Source organism: Papilio xuthus, unplaced genomic scaffold (assembly GCF_000836235.2).
Source record: "Papilio xuthus unplaced genomic scaffold, Pxut_1.1 DF825017.1, whole genome shotgun sequence".
Lineage (NCBI taxonomy): Eukaryota > Metazoa > Arthropoda > Insecta > Lepidoptera > Papilionidae > Papilio > Papilio xuthus.
This window is the reverse complement of record NW_013533632.1, coordinates 480,661-506,397: the sequence shown is the minus strand read 5'-3', so window position 1 is coordinate 506,397 and position 25,737 is coordinate 480,661. Positions and strand designations below refer to the sequence as shown.

Sequence of the window (25,737 nt, the reverse complement as noted above, 5' to 3'; positions counted from 1 at the left end):
CGCATAATAAGAATTAAAATTATTAATTTCATATACTTTGCATAATTATAATTGAAACTTATCTAACAAAACTATAAATCCTAACAAAAAATGTACGTAAACAAAGCAAAATATTTACATAACAATCTAAAATACTATTTTATCATGTGATAAAATTTTAAAACAACAATTTAATATTTTATCAAATAACAATTTGTTTCTGTGACTTGAGAATGTGATGTTCTGTAAGAAATTAAAAATTAGCCTTAAAAGCTTATGCGTACGTTAATGCAAAATAATTAAATACAATATCTGAGTAAAAATTTTAAAGATAAAAATACATTTATTATAAGAAATATGAGGCATGTAGAAGCAAAAACAATTATTTTATAACTTCAAATCGATATTATGTTAGAAACAGTAGTTTAAAAAAGGTTTCAGAATAATTCTGTATCGTTTGATTTGTTATCGCTTTTAGTAAATTAATATTGGTTTTGCTAGTGCATGCGTCACAAACAGAGGTGCCGAGAGACAGCATCGTCAACGTAACGACCGAATACCGACAATCATCTATTCGCGGTCTCTTGGTAAACAAAAGCGTTGTGAGAAAATCAAAGATAGATCTTATGCTAGTCGTAGATACTTGACTTACAGTAACATGGCTATATGCGTCATAGTTGCGACACGTCTTATAATGTAAGGGATCCACTACGGGGACGTCGACGAGATGTATTGCGCCGCGGGGCACAATACGTCGACACAAACATCAATAATATAATCGATATACGTACATCTATTTGGTTAATATAATTGTCATGATCGAAGCGATTATGCCAATAAAAATATCTACGATAAACATAAACACTCGCGCCGTAGCCAGCTTGGCGGGCAGACATTCCCGATATACTCTTACCTCAACCTCAATGCGCCTCACTCGCGTCCACAAAATCCATATATTTACGACGATAAAGTACTCTTAGACTTCCATTTCACGCGCAATTAATACGCTTTCTGCATTTCCCAACACACAAAAATCTTATCATCTTCACTCCTCGCTTGCTCTTCAATATTGATTTTTGGACGCATTTCACTGCCTTTACCCTTCTTCAATTTTCTGCCACACCCAACATTCAATACCAAAATAAATCTTACTGTTACATTTGAAGCTTCTGACATATATATATCAAAACAATATTATGCATCATCTCGAAAAATACTTCGTTCCAAAAATCCTTCCCATATTCAACATAAATAGCTTCTAGTCTTTACCATATACAAAATCTAAAGAAGCCCATCTCACAAATCCTGAATGCAACATTGTAAGCTGCTGATTTAAATGTCACATCATTTTAAAAATAATCTTTCAAGATCCATCATCATAGAAAATAACTCATCCCATAAATCCTTCCTGAATCCAAACATCGTGCATTACATGTGAGCTTCTTGCATTTATCGCATCAAAAGAAATATAATTGTGCATTGTCATACAAAATAATCCGTTCTACAAAGCCTTCCTGAATCCCACGATAATATAACCTGAAGCTTCTTGCTTTTATCATCGAAGAAAATCTTTCATTATTTCTCAATGATATAAATTACTTTAATCCACAAATCGAACTATTTACAAATTACTCTTGTGCCTCTCCTCATATGAAAATCCTTCATCGTGCATCATAACACATATACCAAATTATTCCTGAAATACTTTCATATAAAAAAAAAATTACGTAATTCCAAAAAAACTTTCCTGAAATCAACAATGATCAATGTACAATACATATCAATCTTCTACCAAAACAATATTTCACAGTGAATCATAATATATTTATAGAAATTAATTTATCCAAAAAAATCTGCTTGAAATCACCAGTATGATATATATTATTATTATATTTTTTTATTTGAAAACAATATTTAATTGTGCATCATTATACATATATATTATGACATACATAAATCCTTCTTCAATCAAATGTACCAGAAATCATCAATCATTTTGTGCTTTATCGAAGATAATACTTCCCTAACAATGCTTTCAGCATCCTATGTGCATTTAGCATAATTGATTAATTCCCATTATCAAATGCAGAAATTGTCAGTGATAGTAAAGTACAATACTGTTACAATATTCAATATTTATTATGTCTTATCCTGGTATTAATATTCATACATAGTGTACTCCTCTCCTCATCAATCCTAAAGTTTTCCATTGTCATCATGTTTCCATCTTATTTCTTTTCATTTGTGTTGAAAATGTCAATAAAATTTTTATGTCGCAATCAAATTCTCTTCAATATTATCTCATCTGCCGTATTTTCAAAGTTATCGTGTGATGTTTATAGGATTTTAATTTTAATTTTCAATCAAATTACGCGCAATTTTATTGTAGCTTTTGCACATCAAATTTGAACTTGCATAAAAATGGTATGGGCAAGTCCAAATTAGATTTGTCAATACTAAATTTTATTTGAAATGGTCTGAATTTAAATTTAAAAACCTATCAACATACTTGTTCATCAGTTTATATCACTCGGTCCTCATTACTGTGAGTTTCCACTGCTGTGACACATGTGAGCGAGAGAGAGCGACAGGGATGTTATAATGCTATGTCAATACAAGTGTCGCTGCAGTCGAAACCCACAGTTATCTCGTTTTTGTACTTATTTTGTCTTTGTGACAAATTAAAGGTCATTTCCTTGTAAATTTCATATCAAATGCGTAAACAACTTGATTTATTGGCTTTTGCCGTATCTTGCACTTCAACTCCGATATTTATTATAATACAACTAGAAATGTTTTTGTTGTTTTTGTCATACATTTAGGGAATTGCTTCTAAAAGAAGTTTCATAATCACTTATATCTATATACATAGTCATAAAGAAGTTTGAATTGTCAATGTGCACTGGTCTCCTTCCTATTAGCCGCCTAAAGTCTATAAAACACTACTTGAAACTAAAAACAAACATCATCAACACAATATGTGGTACACTGGAGTGACGTTTACTTGGGCATCCAGTAGTAGTGCGAGTAGTGTTGCGGCAGCAGCGGCGGCAGGGGCGGCAGCAGGTGCGGCAACGGCGGCAGCAGGTGCGGCAGCGGCGGCAGGATGGAAGACGACTCGGTGAGCGCGGGCGGCGGCGGCGACGCGGTAGGCGCGGGCGGCAGCGGCGGCGCGGGGCGCGCAGCTTGCGCGCAAAGCGGTCCTCAGAGCCACGAGTGTCTATTAATGCCATCGTAGGGCGGCGCGCGTACGCCTAGTGCGGCGGGATACGCCGGTGAGTAGAGGCTCATGATCTGCGCGCCCGAATGCCTCAGCAGCTCCTCTTGGTGCCGCTGCAGGTACTGCTGGTACAGTGGCTGGGACGCTTCGGCGCTCACGAAGGGGTAGCCCGCTCGGACTTGTCCGTGCGCAATGTACGGGAAGGACCCACTGCCATGAGTAGTGTTCTGATGTGCAGGTTTAACGAGCTTTTCGGCACTAGTCTCTGCCGTGTTCCGTTGCTGATGGGCCACGGCAGCTGCCATGTAGTTGACCGCCATCAGCTGATTAGTGCTGTTACGTAAGTCTTCTATGGAGAACCCGCTGTTTTCGCCATACAATGGTGCTCCGAGGGTAGGCGTGGCGCCGAAGTTGAAAGCGCTCGTCGGCATCATGTTAGTTTTGACTGGATTTAGCATGTCGGTGCTGCAAGGCGGACTGTGGTACGTTTGTTGAACCACCGGCGACGGCTTATTCTCCGTCGTTCTTTTCCGTTTCGTCTTCGGCTTGAGCTCTTGGTGAGCGCTGGTGATGGTCGACGACGCCTTGTACATGTTGTCTTCTCTGCTAACGGATGGTGAATGCTGTGAGTAAACAGAGTTCACCGACGTTGTAATGGGATCATGATACAGAGGGGCGCCAGTGCTCGAAAAGCTTGATAAGTACCTATCCTCATTGGAGTACCGCTCTAGCATTTGCGGTATGTTAGGTATAGATCGTAGAGTCTCGAGAGGAATCGAGGAATGTGTACTGTACGAAGTTTTGTAGGGAATCGATGAGGCGAGCCGATGGTTTTGTGCAAACTTGTCGCTTTTTTGTGATTTGGCTAAAGTCTCAATGTTCTTAGCTATGGCCTCGGTGTCGCAATGGGTCGGAGGTGCCATCATGTGGTCAGTCTTATGCATGGTGCGCGGGTTCGGGATTCGTATCTCACCCTGAAGGTTTTGGTGCAGCTCTTGCGCCCGCTGCAGACTGGCCCTCGGCACGCTGTTGTATGCATTGTACTGTTCCTGCTGCAAGTTCTTGTTGTAGTTAAGTGCTGCAGTGGTGGTGAGATTAATCTCAGGTTTAAGTTTATCCTCGTGGTTCGCGGTGTATGAGTTCGAATAGTCTGAGGGCATAATATCTGTCTTTCTAATTTGATTGGTAACTTTCCAATTTCCATAGTCGATGGCAGTGGCGGAAGGCGGCAGAGAAGAGTTGCACCCATATAATTTCTTGTTTGCTAGTTCAATATCATTAAGAGAAAAGTTGGCGGCGTCATATTGCTTGTGATGCATGTGAGCGACGTTGTGATTGATAGGCATGTCACTGATCTGGCGATCGTGGCAGTGTGCGGGCGTCATATTACTGGGGGGCATACTCGCTTTTGATAGTGATATTTGCGGTTGGTGATTATTTATTCCAAGATTTATAGCAGTGTTAGTTTTGGCGTAGTCGATTTCGCGCATTTCGCTGCTGTTTCGTCTGTCCTTGTCCGAGTTCATATAACCCATGTTAATCATATCGACACAATCTTTTCTCATCATACCGATAGACTTGCTTGAATCCGAGATAACGTCCTCACTCCTGATTTCTCGAACATCGCTGTCGTAATCAATTACTGTAGTCTCTACAGAATGTCTATCGCTATATTCCATTGCACTTTTTTCGCGCATGCAAAGCTTTTTACTCAAGTTTTCCGATTTTTCAGTTAACGCCAATGCTATGTCATCGACTGAGGCATTCGACATTTGGTATGAAGGTTGCGTTATTTTTTGATGATCATGTGTCTTTGTCATGGCTGACATATCCTTTGGTTCCACAGATTTTTTGGTTAATTCTTCAGGTTCATTGTAAGTGCGTTTCTTGACTGGGAAATGAGTTGTTTTAGAATCAGAATTAATCTGCGCAGAAGCACACGATACTGGGTTGTTCATCACTGGGACAGGGTGTGTCGATACACTTGGATGTGAATAGTCCTTGGCAGGACCTTGTTGGTATGGAGAGCAGGTGGATGGGAAGGGCTCCTTATAAACATTTTGTTGATATGAATCTGTTGCTAATGAGGAGTAATCGTCGTGATTTCGAGCTGGCTTACTGACCAGCGGAGATTTTGATGCCTCGTAGTACGATGGCGCATTTTGTCCATAAGCGGGCAAAGGACTCTTATTGTGGTCGACGAAATAATTAGGAGTGGCCGAACCCGTGGCGGTGCTCGAGATATACACGTGTTGTGAGTATGGTGAATATGGTGACTGCGGCATTTCACGAGGGCTGCAACTCTTTTCAGGGCTACTTTTAACCGACGTCGTGTCTTGATAGAAGCCAGCTCTCACGGTTCCATTTATAATTGGGTAGGATACCTTTTGGAAATCGTCGTATCTTGGAGATGCGGGTGAGCGCAGGAGCGGCGAGGTCAATGACATGTGGTGCCGAGGTGAGTCTAGGTCTTGGCTGAAGGAGGATCGTTCCGAAACCGAGCTGCCAGTGCTGGTGCGCCGCTGTCTCGGCGTGGTGGAAGCGTGCGGCAAGGGGCTCTCGCCGCCGCCCTCCGGCGTCTCCGGCCCGTTAGGGAAATCAAATTTCGTAGCAATCTTCATGCCGGTCAATTTATTATCAAAGTTCATTTTATCTGTAGTCTTTTCATCAGATTCATGTTCATTCTTTTTCTTTGACGTTATAGTTGAAGAGGCAGACGCTTTTGGAGCGCCGAATGCTTTGAACCAGGCACTCAAGTTGGGCGTTGCTTTTTCTTGGTTAGGCTTTGGCAGAATCGTAGGTTCCGTTTCGACCTCGGCGTCTTTCTTAGTTGGCGTCGGCTTGTCTTCGCTACTAGATACAGCTTTGTCTTCCTCAAGCAATGGTTGCTCCAGGTCAGCTGAAGTGATAGTTTCTATTTTTTTTGCTGTTTTGTCCTCGTCGTTGGTAAAATTGTGATCGCTTCCGAGAGTGAACTCCACAGAGGGCAGAACAGACCCGAGACTTAATTTGGGACAGGACTCCTCACCTTTAACCGTTTCCCGTGATTTGTGGAGTGGACCCGTAGGGTCTGTTTCTTCTAACTTATCAGAAGTCTTGTTACTTACATTTGTCAGTAGATTACCCTTGCTTTTACCAGGCTGCAATCTATCAATAGTTCTTTGTATCTCCCTCCTTTTCACTAGTTTTGGTTCTCTTGAGGAAGGTCTCTTGCGAGTAGTTTCTTTTTTGGCTTGCAAGGATTTATCTCCTTGTGACGATTCATCATCTTGGCGACTGTTTTCTGGGTCCTCTGTAGATATAGTTTGTGTTGGGCTGTTTGATGCACAGCTTACAGCAGAACCTTTTGGTGTATCATCCAGCCATTTACTTATGTCTTTAACTGCTTGCTCCAAGGCTACAGTAGCAGATTCATTTCTGGCGGTAGTCTTTTTTCCCTTTTTCTTAGGAGTAATTTTTTGTTTTAGATCCTCATCGTCTGATGAACTGTCTGAACTGTCATCTTCTTTTGCAGAATCATTAGAATCTTTGGTATCGGAGTCTGAACTCCTCCTCCTCCTCCTGGTGCTCTGGCATGTGAATAAGCTATTAAAAAGGGAAGTAGCCCCATACTTGTCATTTTTCGCTTTTAGTTTTTCTATTGTTTCTCTCAATTTTTGGTTTTTGTCTTTCTCTGGAATACGTAAGTTCCGTTTCTGTTTATCCATAGTTTTTTGTTTATAATCAAAGAGAGTGTCCCAGGCATCCTTGGCGGCATGGCGTCGCCTTTCTTTAATTTTGTCATATTTATCTTTGTAGAAATCTGGATCGGCGAGCTGGTCCGACTGTTGAGGCTCCGGCTTCCGGCGCGGGACGCTCTGCTCGCCTACCTCACGACGGTTGCGCTGGTCACGCAGACGGCGCTTCTGGCGGCGGTCTGCTTCAGTGGGCGAGGGTGTCGGTGAGGGCGAAGGTGAAGGTGACGGTGTGTGTATGGAGGGCAGAGGGCTGGCGCTGCGGCTCCTATTTGAACTCTCCAGGGATTCCTGTGACTCGCTTCGCTTCATCTCTTCCGTTTCCACTTCTTGATGCTTACTCTTCTTCCTCTTAGATTTTTTACCGTCTTTGTCTTTATTCTTTGCATGTTTTTTACTGTGTCGAATTCTAGATTCATGTTCATATTTATGAGAATATTTCTTGTGAATCTTGGAATGTTTTCCGTGTCTGTGATGACCTTTACGTTTCTTTTTAATTTTATGAGATTCTTTTGATTCTTCCTCTTCATTTGGTTCTGGTATTTCCTCTTCCTCTTCCTCCTCATCTTCTTTTTCCTCGAGTTCGACTTGATCCGAGGAACTGGATTGCGGCTCTGCTGCAACAAACCAATGTGAAAATATTAATAAGTGTAGAAGCATATGAAATCATCATAAATCGAGAAAGGCGAAAAAGACATTAAATTTACTATTCAAAATAATACATAAGAAAATGTATGATAGGCCAATTAACCTGCATCTGATTGAGATTTTTTCTTTTTCCCCTGATGCCGAGGGGGAGATTCACTTGTCTTAATTTTGTGTTTGCGCGACGGTGTGGGTAGCTGGTACTCCACTGCAATCTCCTCGTCCGAAGATGACACTTGATGAACGTACTTCTCAGTGAGACGGTCGAAAGCCGCTTGCAGGTTGTCCACCATTGTCGTATACTCTGTCCAAACAGGTTAAAACATAATTATTCACGCAGTGCTTTTAATTAAATTTGAAGGAAATTGAATGTAAACAATAACTCACCATTGTCTTGTCCATTGTAGAGACGACAATTATTCACAATCAATTTAAAGTCTGCTTTGAACATATTGAAGTCTGTGTAGAATCCAGAATCCAGTCTTTCTTCCATCTTATGTAGATCCATTGGGCGCCGGATGACCGCGTAGTAATTGGGCGCGTAGTCCTCCTCCACTGGATCCATGAACGGCCAGGCGTCATCATGAGCGGTGAGCTGCTCCAGCACTTTGTACATATCAATTTGAACATCTTCATCAGTTTGAGTAAATCTGAAAATGTAAAACACATTAATATTAGAATCAGTCTAGATTAGTACTTTAGGTATTAAATTGATCTCAAAATACTAACATTTGTGATGTTTTCAGTTTCCTTCTGGTACTATTAACAGGTTCGACAGTATCGGGTATAACAATTTGTCCAGTAGCAGAGGCTAAGGAGTTGTTTGTCTTCCTGCCAGTCTTCACAGGCGGCACCGGGGGCGGCGAGGAGCCCTTTCGTTTGGGGGTTGATTGTTTCGTTTGTTTTTCTGTCTTCTTAGATTTTGAAACCTTCTGGGGCATTTCTTTTTCTTCACTGTCTGAGCTCTCGTCAGATGAATCCGATGACGTGGATTTAGTCCTAAAACAAAACCATCAGTTTTATTTTTGTACCTCTACCTTTATTGAAACAAAACTATAAAGTGAAATGGATCTGTATATTTTTAATGATCTCATGACAATATCATTGCCTATCCTTTTGCAGCATTTAATTTATATGATGAAAGTGTATTATTTAATATTTATTACAGTTAAATCCAATCACCTATTATTTCTGCCTAACCTAGAGTTGTTACAAACTAGTGATTATTCATGTATTTTGAATTAATAATCAAATTAAAAATAATAATTATATTTTCAATTTGCTAGTATCATTATGAAATATACTCACCTCAGTCGTTCCCTCCTCCGGGCCCTGGTGTCCCGCGCGAGCTGTGCACTTTGTTTCTTTGCTTCGTTCTCTGTCGCCTCATGGAGGCTGCGCTTCCGCTCTCTCTCCTTCTCCTCAATCTTCTGCAGCACGCGGCTGGATGTACGCCTTGGCGTGACCTCTAACAACCTTAAAGGGGTACAATAGATATCTGTAGATTTTACTTTTCTTTTTAAATTTTCTTACAAATATCAAAAACTAGTATAAATAGCACATCTCATACATTTGCATTTACTAAATGCATAATACTTTGTATATTAAATGAGAGTAAATAATTGTATCATTTTAGCAGGTAACTGGTAGAAAAGACTTCATAACAGTTAATTGGATACAGCTTACTATCAACAGTATTAATTACTTTAATATACATATACATACATCATTGTTAATGTTTACAATATAATAAAAAATAAACTGTTTCAGTTTTTTATTCCTCAAAAAGGTAACTATTTTGGTTGTTGTTCGCATTCATTTCACAAAAGCTTAAAGAAAACAAAATTCGTGATAGCAATCACACATTGAACACTTAGGCATATTGACGCGAGCAACATAAACAAAAATATTGTGCTAATAAGCATAAAAAAATATAAACAGGTATATATAATATAAAGTATGTTGGACTAAAACAAAATAATTTTAGAAGAGAACATTTATAACATTAGAGGGAAAACAAGTACAGAAATGAGGGGATAATAATATATTACAGTATATAAAAAGGTTCAAAAAATAAATAGTAAAATTTAAAAATGCAACAAACATTCAGAACGTGAAATAAAAATGTATGACTTTAAAATGGAAAGATTGATCAGAATTAATATATTTCTCAATTAAATTTAATTTATTTTGATGCATTGATCGATAAATACAATAACAAACTGTTTACAACGGTGCATCTAAAGGTACTGCAAGGAAATGAATAAAACACAATTTACTCGCACAGCTGCATAAATGTTTGTCAAAATGTTTTGCTAGCAAACAACATCTCATAACAAAGCAACGCAAGAGCATAAAGGTTCTTGAACCGTATTCAAATGACTTATTTCACATTCACAACAACCAAAATAGCCTCACTTCCAGATAAACAAGAATAACATTTCCGTTCCTGAATACATTACAAGTGAATTTGGTTAAACATCGCCTCACACAAAAGACAGTATTACTAATACTTCAGTATCATGTATCTGTAAAGTCATGGTTTATCTAAGCTGCATCCAATTTCGTTTCATATATTTTAGTTCTATGTGCTTCTATAATAAATGCAAAGATTACATAGATGTATGAATGTTAGTTACTATGTAACTATATTGGCTGAACAATTCTGGATGAAATTTGGAACCAAGATATATTATAATATGGAATAATGTATTGGTTACTAACTCGTTTTTAATTCCATGTGACCGAAGTCGCGGGCGACAGCTAGTGGACAAATAAAAATGAGCTAATCAATATACATTTATATTTGCTTAATTGCACAAATGTAGTAATAAAAAAAAATAGTTGTTAGTGTGTCAGCCAGCTGGGGAATAAATGATTTGACATTAAAATCAGTCAGACATCTTGATATAAGCTATTGATTTATAAAATGGTCTACTTTATAACTGCCATCTTGTAAAATAAAAAGTACTGTCACTTCAAAACATACAATACTAGTGAATTGCATTATTTATATTTTTGTTCACTTCATTTGTATTTTAATTAAAATTGAAACAAAACAAGAAATAAACAGCTATTACCATAAAACAAACAAAATGAACAGCAAAAACTGTCTATTTGCCAATTGTTATTACTGTGAAGTATTATCATGTAAAAATGAGAAAAAATAGCAAAATAATTGTGTCAAATAACTGTGACTTTCTCTACCATTGGATAAAAGATTTAGCTGTATATGTAACAACAATTTCATGTCATTATAATTAAGTGATACAAACATATCACAAAAAATGTACACTGTTATGGTATTTATGAAAAAAAGAGGTTATTTTTGTAACTTATGCTAGAACTGCATTTTAAAGATATTATAGTTAATAATCAGCCTTCATCATATATTAAACAAACATATGCCTACCTTTTCCTCTGCAAGCGCTCCTTTTCATGGAAGAGTCTTGGTATTTCTGGTAGGAAATTCTGTGATAGAGAGCGGTACAGCTCCTTCTCAACCTTGCTGGTTGCTCTCCTAAACTTGTCTGTCAGGTGGTTCCAGTCATTTTCGGTGAAGCACACCACTTGCCACACTCGCACCGACTCGTCGTCATCCAGCCAGTCATCACCGTAAAACCAGCCACGCTTCCTGCCTTCACGCCCTCTTTTCCTCCTGCCCCTTGACTTTGGCTTCCTTATTACATCTTCTCGATATAGTCTTGTCCCATAGAAGTACCAGTATGCTGAATCATTATTGTCCCATCTGTAAGTCAATTGCTTATATGACTAATAACTCTATTTTACGCTGGCAGTTCAGTTACCATATATAGTGTTTTAAACAAAGATGAAATTAAAAAAATGATCTTACCCAAGAGGTTCAACCCTTAAGCTCTCTGACTCCAGGTTCTTGAATAACTCAAAGACATCTTCGGCATCCAAGCGAAAATCACACAATGCATATAATATTTCCACCTTTGTCCGAAGTGGCAAAAATTGGAAATCAATATCTGTGTTAAATGGATTATACCGGCCAGTTTCTTGACATTTTCGCCTAAATAGGCGCCTCAAATACATCTAGAATTAATATTGAAATTAGTATCATGAATCAATTATATTTGAATATTAGATTGGAAGGGAAAAAAAATCAGCAATAGTGACCTGATAATTAAATGCAGAGATATCATTGTTGCCGAAACAGCCGTTTAACAAACGCACTATTAACTCTGTCAAAAGCGAACTCGCAGTTTCTTCTGTGCCATCTGTTAACAAGGCCTCTTCTAATTCCTGTAAAATGAATTCCATTTAATACGCCATTAGCATACCAAAAATATTTTGCAATAAAAAAATCCCTCAACTTCGGCGCAATAGTCGCGGTCAATATTCAATACTCACTTCAATGTCAAAATCTAGAAGATTGAAAGCAGTCCTGAACAAGGAACAAAAATACGCGATACTTGGTACTTCCCACCATGATTGAATATCTGAAATCCGTGAGAAACTCATACAGACATCACTTTTCACTATGTTTTTGGAAACAACACTGTCGGCGCACCGTCTCACTGTAACTCACCCAAAATACTAATAAAAGATGGAAACATAACCTATAACGATACGCAATCACAGATCACTCTTCACATCTATAAAAAACTTTTTGCCATAGTAACGCTATATTTTTGCAGAAAATTTATCATGTTATAGTCAGTTTTTTTACGCGATTAAATACAGATACGAATATGCGTTGTGTATCAGAACACAAACGCCATAACAGTTTAGCAAGCAAACAATTCATGTACTTTATAATTTTATCTGAAATAATTGAATACCATATTATAGTACTGAAGTACCAACGAAAGTTATTAATTTTACTACGTTTTTTTGTTTTCAAATATTTTTATATTAAATGGTTTTTACCTAAAATATATTTATTAGACATAAGTTGATTAAACGTTTAACGGAAGTAAATTTTAAAGCTAGGCATGTCGATGGTGTAAAAAATCGATTTTAACGGCGTCGTTCAAATTTCGATGTTTATTGTTAAATAAATTTTCACCCATTTGGTAGTATTTTTTGACATGTACTTTATGACCATTTTTGGCTTTTGATAAATGTAATGAATTTGTTTTATATTTCGTATATTTCAAGTTTTCTGGTAAAATTATTTGGCGATATCAGAAGGCAATAAATAATCTATGGTAAACGGTGTAATAGGACACAACACAACGAAGTTTTAATTTTTCTCTTATCGATCGACTGTTTCTAGGGCATCCAATGAACGTCTAGATACTGTTCGACCTCCTCTTCGTCCCTTGCCCCACGCCTAACCGCAGAACTGTTTTTCTTATATGTTTATTGATTAGCTCAGCATCAGAACTCAGGAAGAGGTTAACAGTTTTTCGGAATTGTTAAGTTGTTTTTTCAATCAGTCATTTTATTTATAAATTAAACAAAAAACTGACCAACCGGTCTTCTTTCGCTTAATCAATAACACATACTATAGTTGCATCGTGGCATCATAAAATAGAACAATTTTTTGTGCCCTTTGCTGTTTATATCTCTATCCACTGATTAGAATCCGAATATTAAAAAACTACCTGTGCCACCGACTTCGTCCGCGCGAAATACTTTGCAAATTTAAAATTCTTTATTTTCGAACATCAAAAATATATATGTACTCTGTTCGGGTAGGATTTTAATTATTTAGACTAATTATTTTACTTAAACTTATAAAAATGAAAAAAAAACTTATTAGATTTAAAAAGCATTAACATAAAAATACATGTAAACATAAAATAAAACCACATATTCCATATTGTTATTGTAAAAATGACAATACTTCCCATTTATATTCTCTTTCATACTTCCATACAACTTTCCATCACCCCCTTTCAACCTCTTAAAATCTTTTTTTCGCATTAAAAAGTAGCTTATGTCCTTATTCAGGGACTAAACTGTATATCAAATTTAATTCAGATGGGATCGACAAACGGGAAGTAAGGATTTATCATTTTAATCAAATGGTAGTTTATTGAGGTATTAGTTACATTTTTTCATTGTTTTCCAAATGATGGAAGACAAATCAATCTGAGGACGAAAATCTGGTGCGCTAATACTACAAGAGTGTATTAACGGGAGGTAGATGATGAGGATCATGTTACTTGCATAAAATTTGCCAAAAATAGGGAAGAGTTCTTGTTTTCGACGTCGATAAACTCAATTTATAATAAATCTACCGAAATCTACCACTCTTTAACGTATATGGTAGTTATAATAGAAATTTTTCAGATAATAAGCTACAGATGTCTCTGTAGCGCTTTTCGTAACTTTGACTTGACATAAGCATCTGTCAAATTATCACCTAGCAGCAAGGCTAGCAGTATTTTTAAGATCAAATTAATAGATTTGCACATAAATAAGAAAGTTAATAATGGTACAACATTTTTACCCGCAAAGCAAATAATTTAAACAATGAAGTGTGATAATTTTTTTTGTATCGTTACAACAGTGTCGAAGAATATTTTTAGTTGATATCACCAATCGATAGGGATTGTTCGGTTGCTAATTGAATTTGCTTCTATTAATTCAAATTCAATCAAAACTATCGTCATCACCAAGTAGTACTTATATATCTGTGGCAACTTTTTTGAGTTAGCTTAAAATATAAGATGGCCTTTACAACTCATTAAACTAATTGTTATCATATTTGTGTACTTAGAGATAACCTCCTCATTTGTCCGAGCATCTCCACTTCGTATTTCTTATTTGCAGTTCGTGCAACATAATATTAATTATAGTTTTGCAATTTCTATGTGAAAATATGGTGCTTTAATTGTTTTCATAAAATATTACGAAAATATGCGATTTTTGTTCGACCGACATGCCACGGGATATTCTGAGTGAAAGTTTGGCTGTCCTCCGGATCATTGAGGTAAGTTATTATGTTCTAAAAGAATTGATATTTTATTTTACAAAAAACAATCTTACTAATACAATACAAATACGAAAGTTTAGATGGATGGATGGGTGTTTGTTAGAAATTATCTTCAGAATGGATCAACAGATCTTGCTGAAATTTGGCATAGATTTACAACAGACTAACACACAGGGTACTAATTATGTTTATTTTAATAATACTGCCGATGGAGTTGCAATACACCGTTAGTGTTTATTGCATGTAACATCACATTTAAAACATTCAATTTTATAATCATTTGACAATGATTTCCATTTACTATGATATCGGATAATCGGACATAGAAAAAAAGTAGCTTCTTTTGGATAAATGAATCTAGTCTACAAATATCTATATTTCATGAAGAGCATTCAACACAGGCTCTTCCTTTATTTTATCCTAATTTCCTATGATGTAAGTGGGTGAGATAAGGTGATGTGTAAATTCATATTGTGTGCCAGCTATCATTTCTTACATTACGGAATAGTATGTATATGAAAGGGGTTTGTGTCATAAATAAATATTCCCTAGCAATGAGATTTGTTTTTTATGTCTTCTTTTTTTATCAAGGTTATATAACCCTGTTAATATCAGCTCATACAGATCCAAACTCTTGGGTATGAAACCTACATGGCATGGCTACATTACAGTGGATTTTGACAATGAGAACATATTCCATTGTTAATTATAGGTAGAAAGAAGTACTTAGTCGTACTTACATGTGATACACATTTTAAATGTGAACGTTTAGATGGATGGATGGATGGATGCATATTTGTTTAAAGGTATCTCCAAAATTCCTGTATGGATCTTGCCGAAATCTGGCTTAGATGTAAAACGCAGTCTGAAAGAACACATAGGCTACTAATTATGTTTTTATATTGAATTCCATGCAGACATAGTCGTGGACGACAGCTAGTATATTCATAAATCTAACTGTACTTGTTCTAATTTATAAACAACAAACTATTATTAACACTACCTATTATATCCGCTGACAGTCACAGGATGTAAACAAAAGATAAAGTTTAATGAATTCTATGAAGGAACTTTGTGTAGTTATTAATTGTGTGGGTTGAAATAAAAGAATTCCAAAGCATCCTAATTGTTACAAGATAAAATATTTATCTCACAGTCTTTACATTTGTAGTCTTTATTTATAGTAAATAACACATACAAAGTATGGAAGTTAAGATACCTATGTGTTCATCTAGGCTATGTTCTAGATGTATGCCAAATTTCATCAAGACCCATTCAGCTGTTCTGGAAATATCTTAAAACAAACATCCAACCAAACATTCACATTTAAAATATTAGTAAAACGAATAAACTTATGTAATTGCCTATCATAACCAAAGGCCTAGATTTCTGAGTATGCTAGATGTGAAGGTAATTGATGGAATGTGTGACCATTGTGTATGAAAGATGCAGCATCATTTTATCAGACGTATGCTTTGATTTATTTTATTATTTTCTCATTTATTTTATCTTTTTCTTGTTTACTTTTACATAGTCTTATTTCAAAGTTATTAATCATTATCTTTTTTAATATGAAATAATTATAAGATTGTGTTTGTTTTATATAGTTTTCTTTTACTTTTTTTTTAATCATAAAAATTAGCTCTCAACTAACATTTTTATATTGCTATAGATATATATCTGTGTGCTTGCATTTGCTCATCATTTTGTTTTAATTAATACAAACTATTGTTGATAAATATGCATTTTACTAAGCATATGTTTTGTAATATTTTTAAAAACAACTGCTACTGTGATGTTTTCTTGTTTTTGATATTCTGACATCTTACTAATATTATAAATGCGAATGTTTAGATGGATGGATGGATGTTTGTTCAAAGGTATCAGAATGGCTGAATGGATCTCGAAGATATTTTGCATACATATAGAACATAGTCTTGAAGAACAAGTAGGCTACTAATTATGTTTTTTTTTAATTCCGCGCGATCGGTGTCGCGGGCGTCCGCTAGTATTTTTATAATTTCTTTCTGGTCTTAGTAATGAAGTGTATATATAATAATAATAATAATGAGTGATGTGGGAAGGACATAGATGTGTCACTACACTTATCAGACTGTTGTGTGCATTGTTAATTATATGCACTTAGTGGGACATTCCCAGAGTCATTCATGCATTGTACACATTCTTAAATGTTCAGCTTTAAATATCTTTTCGTAACAGTAAAATATGTAAGGAATTTCCTCATTATTTTATAATTTACTTGAAACATAGGAAAATATTTGTGCATTGGTGGGTGATTATGTAGTTTAAATATTTGCAGCATGAAGATGAAGAAAGTTGGCCCCTGGAGGACAAAGCACCAGCTTGTAAACAAGCAAACAAGAAAATTGTCAACCCCGCCCCGAGCAGCCAGAAAGTTATCACTAAAGATGACAGTGCCTGCTACTTTAATTTCGCGTAAGTACTTTTAATTCCAAGAAGTTTGATAGATAAAATTGATTTTTATCAGAAATATTTTCAAATCTAATTTTTGTTATGGAAGTGCTTTTAATACATACATCACTATGTCATATATCTAAAATATATAATATTCTGAAGATATGTTGTCTAAAGGAGAATATGTTGTCATTTGTTTTAGCCATGGGGATGGAACAAGCAACCGTCAGCAAGATCCAATATACCAGTACAAGACTAATAGCTTGCCAGCGGCATCGTCCATCAATCAGTCCTGGGATGAAATAGTTTGCTCTGCTCTGCGCATATCCCCTGAGGATATAGCCAATCAACTCTCACTCCTTGACCTGGCTTGCTTTAAGGCCATCCAGGCTGAGGAGCTGACCACATGTGGATGGAATAAACGCAATAAGCTGACAGTTGCCCCAAATGTTGTTGCTTTCACTAAGCGCTTCAATAGGGTGAGTACTTATTGAATCTTATTTAGTGTCAAGTTATTACTGTTCGTAAATATAAAAGCAAAAGGTTTCCTGAAACTTTATAAACATATTTTACATCTAAAGTATCTCACCATAATTCCATTAAAATCTGTCCTTTGCTTTAGGAACAGACAGATGTTTTAATTATAGTTACAAATTACTTTTAAGAGAAGTTGTAATGTAGCCGTTACTTATCATAGGTGAGCTTCTGGACAGTACAAGAAATACTCAATGGCCAATCACCAAAGGCCCGAGCGGAGACATTGACACACTTCATAAAGGTTGCCAAGAAATTGCATGAACTCAACAATCTCCATTCTCTATTCGCTATTATCTCAGCATTGAACAGCGCCAGTATATACAGGTAACATTTATACATTTATCTAAGTACTAGTTGTGGCACGCGGCTCCGTCCGAGCGGGATAAAAACAAATAGTAACCTATGTGTTCTTTCACAATATGTTCTATATTTATGACAAATTTTATCGACATCCATGCAGCCGTTCTGGAGATGCCTTCTTCAGACATCGATCCAAATATTGCCGTTTTTAATACTAATAAGAAGTAAGATTGAATTGTCTACATTTTTTATTCTTTTGACACAAAAATACATGTTAAGTAAATTCTTCCTTTCTTTGTATCTATTTTGACACTTTCATAATTATTTTCACAAATAGATTTCTGTTGAATTATTCCTGGGATTATATGAGTTAAAATTTTGTTTTAATTCACTATAATATGATGATAGTTCAAAGTTATTAATATATTCAGAATGTAAAGCGCTAGACATTCACAACTAGGTCACTAGCTCTGCGATACGATTGTTATATTTAATATATTATTGTGTATACATATACTATTGATAATAGAAATAAACTTATATCAGGTTGACGAAGACATGGGCGTGTTTGTCGAAGAAAGATAAACAGCAGTTCGATAAAATGGCTGAGTTATTCGGTGAGAAGGACAACTGGTCTGCCCTAAGGGAATATCTTCGGACTATCTCACTGCCTTGCATACCCTACCTCGGTGAGTCAATATATGTATGTATGCATATATATCTCAAATTTTATTTAATGTATCAGATATTAAGCGAAATTGTATGTATTTTATGTAGGTATTATGAAACTGATTTATTTTTAACTCAGGCCACACAAGTTAGGCATTGTATGCCCGTTTTACCTTACATAGGTAATTATATATGACAAAACTGTAAAGTTTAAAATTGTCCTTCATATGAATATGTCTTGAATCCATGAAAGAGTTTTTATATTATGTATCTTGTTTGGTGATATTGATTGTGTGGTATGTCAGGTATATTCCTGACGGACCTGGTGTACATCGATATGGCGCACCCGGCGGAGTCGCCTCACCGCGCCGCCAAGATGGCAGTGGTTTTACGAGCGTTACGTCGCTACCAGGCGTCCCAGTACGAGGTCCCGCCTCTACCTCACGTCGCGGCCTACCTCAACAGTGTGCGGTACATCGAGGAGCTGCAGAAGTTCTTGGAGGATGATCAGTACAAGTCGGTACAACCCCTCCTACGATATTACGTCACCTTATCTCGCCTAAGTAATCATTATCTCGCTATATCGACCAATCCGATAATACAATCACACCCTTTGAAACCCCTACACTATCATTCCATTACGCGACTGTCCCTAAAAGTAATCGTGAGCGCGCGAAATGTTAACTGCGCAGTTGTTGGTTAAATTAGCGCAAAAGGGTTAGGTTTTTTTATTATAGCCATACCGAGCAATAATTACATGCTTAGTTCTTTGTTTTTTTTTACCTTTTACTCCATATTCCATTGCATCTTATCACTTCAAAGTTCGCGTCAAAATACAAATATTCCTGAATATACACTTCGTACGCAGCGCAGCGCAGCGCAGCGCACATCCAACCAGAAATGTTTCAAGAGAGAGCTTATCTTACGTTTATATAGTGCTATGCTTGCGTCTCACATTGTACAAGCTATCGCCTCGGTTCCGACAAGTATCAATCTTGGCCCATCTTGGACAATTGGACATAAATGGAACAGTTTTTTTGTAGGCATCGACCGATTTGAAGTTATTGCAACAAATGTAGGCGAATATTTTACTTATAAATATTAACTGGACGATTTATAGCGAAGCTTCGATTCAGATAATTAGTAATGTGAAGCGCAGGCATTAAGCGTCTTCGTCGGAATATTTCTATATGCGCACATCACACAAAATAAACTGACTTATATAAATAAATGCGAGTACGTATTAAATAAACAATAACAAGAGATAAATGCGTAAATCGCACAGACGAAAAATTATATTCAGTTCCCACTTATATAACTGCCGCAATTACATCTACATTAAGGGGCTCCCTCAGTGTCCGCTTAACGAATATGAGTGAGATAATAAAGTTAGCCATATGTCCCTATAACAAGTTTTGAACCTTACTATTTCGTAAGGAATTAGACGTTATCTATAAACTGTCTGTTGCACACTCCTAGGTGTTCTTCCATATATGGTCTATGCCAAATTTCAGCTAGATCCATCCAGATGTTCTGGAAATACTTAGTAACAAACATTCATACATCCATCTATCTAGTGAATACTAGTGAGATGGACGTCTTCAGGTGTAGGTTTAGGGATTAATTATGATTAATAAAGAGATAAATAAAAACTACAATCACGCTTATTCACTCGTTTAACGCTTGTTTACATTATGTATATTATGTTAACCAAAACAATGATTGTTTACTTATATTGATGTTGCGAGATTAGATTTCTGTATTGTTATAAACATGTGACTTACACTTTTTTCCCCTTTAACATATAACTAACACTTTCACACGACTTTGTTCATGTTTATTTAAAGCTTATCTGTAATTTATTAGTGCAATTGAACAGTACAAAGTTAACTCTGAATAAAGGAAGCGATAACAGTATTTATTTAAGAGTAAAACTTTTCCATTGGAATTATTAGCAACGCAGTTATTCTGATTCATCGTTATGATAAAACGGTTGCGTCGTTCAGTATCATATCTCTCCGGTCTCACCTACTCTCCTATATGATGATCAGATTTCTTTATTCATTTCGCTTCCTTCTGTCCTTGACATGTTGTTAACTTTATATCTTTCTACGTTGTGTTGCGTATGTCCCGATCAAACCGGGAAAATAAAATTATAGCGGCAAATTACCTGTACGTCGGTATAATTCAATTTCTTTTATAATTCTATTAATATTATAAATGCGAAAGTATAGATTGATGGATGTTTGTAAGAAGGTATCTCCGGAACAGAAATTTGGTATAGATGTAGAACATTACCTGGAAGAACACATTTTTTTTAAATTCCGCACAGACGGAGTCGCGGGTGACAACTAGTCTTGGAAAGTAAATCGTGGTTTTAATGCAAAAGAAAAGTGTGATACCTGCGAGGCTATATGATTTGTTTTGTTTTTTCCAGGTTATCGGTGAAGTTGGAACCTCCGTCACCTACGGGAAGTCGCACGGGCTCCAAGGAGTCCGTGAAGGAGTGTGCGTCCTCGTGTACGGCAGCGGGCTCCGCGGCGGCTGCGACATCGGCGGGGGGCTGCGCGGGCGCTCCGCCCTCGTCGCTGTCGCCGTCGCACCGAATCGGCTGTGGCTCGCTGCGGCTGCAGGCCCCCTTCCAGCCCAAGTTCATACCGACGCATAGAAAGTGCCGCTCGCTCGGCTCCAAGTACGTACAGGACAATACGTACGCTCTCGTAAACGCGATATATCCAACGATATTATTTATTTTAAACTAGTTTCTATTAATACTAATTTGTGTTATTAATGTGCTAATTCGTAAAATGATGTTTCGCAGATGATATTAAAAGCTGGTTAGGGGAATGTAATAAATTTAATGTTTTACCGAATGATAGAATATGTAAGCCTGAATGAATGTTTAACGCAACTAAATGAAAACGACCGCATGTAACAATATCGACATCGTTGTTGTTGTCGATGTGCTGCCGGCGTTGTCCCCCGCCTCTCCGCCTCTCCGCCTTCTGTGCCCCCTCGCCTTTCGTGCCCCCTCATGTTTCTCGTGCCCCCTCATGTTTCTCGTGCCCCCTCATGTTTCTCGTGCCCCTCATGCCAGCATCGTTGTTATCCGTTACACGTAACTATCATTGTTTCCTGTTTGAGATGAAAGAGATAAGTTTGTCTTTGATGTTTACAACAATTTTTACTAATAAGGTTTTAATCAATACTTTTAATTATTTTTTGATAATTGAAACGTTGTTTGTATAACTAAAGACAATCTTGTCTCTGGCGATCCGTCGTTCACACGTAATATTATTGAAATTCAAATTATTGAAACATTATTTTTGCCCGTCACTGGGCACTTAGGTTTCGTAGCGCGAGTTTACCAAGAAATTTTCACAAGGTCAATTTTGGTGTTGGGTGAGTCGATTTGTATTGGAATTAGTACGACGGCTTGCATTTGTTGTTGCGTAGTGTTGTACTGTAATTTAGCACAAGCATGCGAACACGCCGGGTGCCGCGGGTGCGCCTGCTACCTGCTGTCGGCCCGGCCATAGCTACCGATTACAATTTACCCTTTGTTTAAATTAATTTAGCTTTTGTATAAATGTGAATATTACTTTGGTACGGATTTTACGGAAGTAATGCCCGGTTCCTAGTTGGTGAAGTTATCAAGCCACAAAACCCTTATTATGAACAATGAACTCATTTGACCTAGTCGTCCATAAAATGAAAAGAAATATTCATCAAACTTCCTCATAAAAACGGTCCGTAATCTATCGCATGATTTTTATATATCTATCCAAGCTTATGTTGAATCTTTGCTTTTGTCTATGCTGCACAATGGTGTCACGGATTATGTTCTGCAACATAGAGTATAAAATCATTTCATTTTTTGAATAAAACCTTTGGGTACAGGTTAATATAAAAAGCAAAATATTGTAACATAATCAAAATGATAGGAAATAATTCGCTTAATTCGCGCCAAATATTGTTTCACTTTAGCTTTTATTGCATTTTAAACATTAAAATTTGCAAGTTTTTTTAGACTCATTCCATAATATGTGTTCTTCCAGACTAAGTTCTATATCCATTCCAAATTTTAGCAATATCTAATCAGCCTTTCTGGAAATAAATTCTAACATCCAATCATCCAAACATTCGCATTTATAATTATATAGTAAGATTTTAAGTAAATGCAGATTTACGGTCATTTTTTACATATCTCATGACGGCTAATGTGACACGCATGACAACTACCACTTTTCAGTCCTCGCAAATCCCTGATCTTAAAATTAGGAATTTTCTTTGATTAGTTGGCTTGTTTGATTTCATTTAGTAAGTTATTGAAGCATTTTATATTTAATTTCAAATTTGACTGACTAGCCATATTATATCAAACAGTCCGTAAATCTATATTAGTTTGTGTCGTCCGTTTGTGCATGAATATCTAGACCATTTATGTTCGCGCTTGTCTCTGCTTTATATACAATCCCTTGTGAATCTAGATTCCATTATTTTAAACTAAATTACAGGAGGAAATGTATAGTGTAAAATAGGATAGGTGACACCGCGTTCGGTGAGCTGATTGCTTACCGGCTGAAGGTCGCTTTACCGTTGAATTCCAACGCCGTGACATTGTTCCGTCCCTTTCATTATATTTGAGAAAAGTGTGACGGCAATATTTATTAATGCAATTGTCATGACATTGGAATTCTACAATTGTACGGTCATATTGTGTAAGATGTATATAAGGTCAGGTTGTGTTAAGGGTATTGTTGGCAGCATCTTCGGCAAGGGTGCGGGGCAGGGGGAGGAGCGAGAGGGGTGTGCGGGGCCGACGCCCCCCGGCTCCGTCAACCTGCTGGATGATACGCTGTTGGAGGCGCCGGTCGCCGCGGCGCCTGCGCCCCCCGGAGCCCTGCATAGGTACCTACTGATGTAAAGACCATTTCTGTAGTCAGTATACATTTGAATATATATTGGAGGAGGAATGTATTCAAATGTATATATCTAATGGGATGATTTCTTGTTACAGTGAACTTTCCAACTCTGCGCCTTTGCAATGCGATTTTCAAAGCTACGTGAGAAGGAAGACGGTGTTGAAGGATGGGAGGAAGATATCTCTGTCGTCATGGCAACGCTTCTGGCTGGAACTTGCCGGATCCGCGCTCGTATTCTACGCTTCCAAGTCATTTAAAGGGTACATTTTAGTATTTTAAAACTAATCAATAACAGACCGCGTTAGCTTACTTTTAAATAATTGTCCTCGAGAACTTTACTACTTTGCAGCGCCATCTATCCATTTATTTTATACAATCAAGAATTAATGAAATCAGTTAAAATTTCTTGGATTAGTTCGTTATAGATATTAAAACAAAATAGAGTAATCGAACAATAGTAACCCTTACAATGGAATTATCTGTAATTCGATTTTTGTAAATCAGGAGCAACCGCAACGACTTCCGCTCGGAGCGTTGCAAAGTGGTGCCGCTGGCGGGCTGGGCGGCGGCGCTGGAGCCACCAGACTGCTTCCAGCTGCTGCACCACGCCGCTGGTACACTGTACAGGTTCAAGTAAGGGATATCTACACTATAGTATGTACTAACTGTTACGCGCGACTCCGTCCGCGCGGAATTAAAAAAACTTAATAAGTAGTCTATGTGATCTTCCTGACTATGTTTTACATCTATGCTAAATTTCATCAATAACTATTGACCCGTTCCGGAGATAACTTAAAACATCCATACATCTAAACATTCGCATTTATAATATTAATAAGATTACCTCAATATTGCCATCACTTTCATCATTCTAGAGAAGAATAGAGATAGAATAAAAGTGATTTAACATTGGCTACTTGTTTAAAAGTATAATTTCGTTTCCAGGACGGGATCTGAATCTGTGGCGAAGCAGTGGGTGGAAAAAATAGAGGAGGTGAATAACAGAAGTGAGAAGCCGCTTCCAGCAAATCTTATGTCTTTCGAGTAACGCTCGCCGCCTTTTAACTTATATATTTTATTAATTTAAGTGGCGTGGAAACTTACGCTAGTCTCTCACGAGGGTAGAACACTAGCACAGTACAATGCCGCTATGTTTACTACTCTATGCTGTCCTCGTGTGAAACCGGTATTAATATTTATCTTATGTACTGAATATCGCTACGTTTGCGTCCTCGAAGCGATCAAATACTTTTACAAAATGGGCTATGGTGCTCAATAAATTAGCCAAAGAAGTTCTTATCGTTATTATAATGCACAAAACGCACGCAACCGTAATGGCGGCGCGTGGGCGTGGCTTCTACCTCTTCTATTTACTTTACATTTGACAAAACATAGACAATACAACAATTGTCTTTGTATTCTGTATTAAAAGATAACAAATTATTTGTGTTAACTATCGCCGAACATCGAAATGTCATTCGCATTGCATTTATTTTAAAATGTTATTGTTTTTTTTTAATTTGTTTGAGGTCAAAAGAGGTAATATGTTTTAGATCTCTTTAGTAGGGATGATATCTCAGTCTGTTTGTGTGTTTGATCGTATGTTGCCTGATATGAGACCGTATTGTAACGAAGGTGGTTGTTAATTGCTATATTTTAATGATTGAGAGACAATTTTATATCATCTCCCCACCGGTTCATTTTTTTATTAAAAACTCTGGAATATGCAGTGTTTGTTAAATTCACTTATAGGTGATATTCCGCCTAATGCTTTAGCCTATATGCATTATAATTCGTTATTTCATCGAATTATTTTTTTTTGGTATCTGTGACTTCACATATTTTGCCTGTATTAAGATTTGTAATTGGTGCCCACGTTGGCTCGGAAGCCTTGATAATTGCAACATTAACAGTGGGTTTCTGAGACGCAAGTTCTCTGTATTAAACAGAAAACTATATGTTTTAAACGAGGATTTTGGTTTCGGAAATCAACTATAAGTCATTTGATTCTATTATATATATATATATTTATAATTATAAATCTTTTTAATACCGTGCTATGTTTGGATATATTATTATGTAAATGGTCGTCGATCAACCAAAATGTACAAATATCATAAATTTTGTTTGTAGTGTTATTTGTTAAAGTCTGTCGGAAAGCTGTTTGTTTGCTTTGATACGAACAAATGTTATTTGCCAATATAGATTCTCATTACGTGTTTAAGTTAGAATTTAAATATATTACTGATCGAATGTGAAATTCTTCAGTTTATGATCCCACTAGACATATTAAGAACTAACTAAGTAAGTCAATCTTACTAATATTATAAATGCGAATGTTTTAATAGATGGATTTTTGTTTAAAGGTATTTTCAGAAC

At 36.7% G+C, this 25,737-nt stretch overlaps 2 protein-coding genes across 7 annotated transcripts; one reads left to right on the top strand and one right to left on the bottom strand.

Annotated features, from left to right (window-relative positions):
* Window positions 1-1,914: 1,914 nt before the first annotated feature.
* On the bottom strand, window positions 1,915-19,304 carry LOC106126234 (CECR2 histone acetyl-lysine reader dikar). 4 transcript variants are annotated; one of them, XM_013323742.1, is made up of 11 exons: window positions 19,217-19,304; window positions 11,956-12,044; window positions 11,722-11,847; window positions 11,432-11,637; window positions 10,991-11,326; window positions 10,303-10,341; window positions 8,887-9,054; window positions 8,308-8,577; window positions 7,966-8,228; window positions 7,685-7,882; window positions 1,915-7,550 (listed from the first exon to the last, which is right to left on the bottom strand). In XM_013323742.1, the coding sequence occupies exons 1-11, from the start codon at window positions 19,233-19,235 to the stop codon at window positions 3,184-3,186; spliced, it is 6,081 nt and encodes a 2,026-aa protein (XP_013179196.1). In that variant the 5' UTR covers window positions 19,236-19,304; the 3' UTR covers window positions 1,915-3,183. The 4 variants fall into 4 exon arrangements, with proteins under 4 accessions (XP_013179196.1, XP_013179194.1, XP_013179195.1 ...); XM_013323740.1 differs by lacking the exon at window positions 19,217-19,304 and adding an exon at window positions 12,134-12,317; XM_013323741.1 differs by lacking the exon at window positions 19,217-19,304 and adding an exon at window positions 12,134-12,317 and having other exon boundaries at window positions 1,915-7,547.
* Window positions 13,686-25,737, top strand: RalGPS (Ral GEF with PH domain and SH3 binding motif). 3 transcript variants are annotated; one of them, XM_013323744.1, is made up of 11 exons: window positions 13,686-14,488; window positions 16,812-16,948; window positions 17,130-17,406; window positions 17,625-17,788; window positions 18,311-18,453; window positions 18,739-18,949; window positions 20,871-21,125; window positions 23,201-23,356; window positions 23,454-23,618; window positions 23,863-23,991; window positions 24,304-25,737. In XM_013323744.1, the coding sequence occupies exons 1-11, from the start codon at window positions 14,438-14,440 to the stop codon at window positions 24,404-24,406; spliced, it is 1,791 nt and encodes a 596-aa protein (XP_013179198.1). In that variant the 5' UTR covers window positions 13,686-14,437; the 3' UTR covers window positions 24,407-25,737. The 3 variants fall into 3 exon arrangements, with proteins under 3 accessions (XP_013179198.1, XP_013179199.1, XP_013179200.1); XM_013323745.1 differs by having other exon boundaries at window positions 13,687-14,488; window positions 23,201-23,344; XM_013323746.1 differs by lacking the exon at window positions 13,686-14,488 and adding an exon at window positions 16,529-16,719.

What these genes read in the sequence shown, in the direction of transcription:
- LOC106126234 (XM_013323740.1), bottom strand. Translation starts at nt 12,161, where the DNA reads ATGTTTCCATCTTTTATTAGTATTTTGG. An exon ending in ATCTTTTATTAGTATTTTGG is followed by an intron (nt 12,045 to 12,133) that starts GTGAGTTACAGT and finishes CACGGATTTCAG; the next exon opens with ATATTCAATCATGGTGGGAA. An exon ending in TCTCTGCATTTAATTATCAG is followed by an intron (nt 11,638 to 11,721) that starts GTCACTATTGCT and finishes TATTAATTCTAG; the next exon opens with ATGTATTTGAGGCGCCTATT.
- RalGPS (XM_013323744.1), top strand. Translation starts at nt 14,438, where the DNA reads ATGCCACGGGATATTCTGAGTGAAAGTTTGGCTGTCCTCCGGATCATT. An exon ending in CTGTCCTCCGGATCATTGAG is followed by an intron (nt 14,489 to 16,811) that starts GTAAGTTATTAT and finishes AAATATTTGCAG; the next exon opens with CATGAAGATGAAGAAAGTTG. An exon ending in TTGGAGGATGATCAGTACAA is followed by an intron (nt 18,950 to 20,870) that starts GTCGGTACAACC and finishes TGTTTTTTCCAG; the next exon opens with GTTATCGGTGAAGTTGGAAC.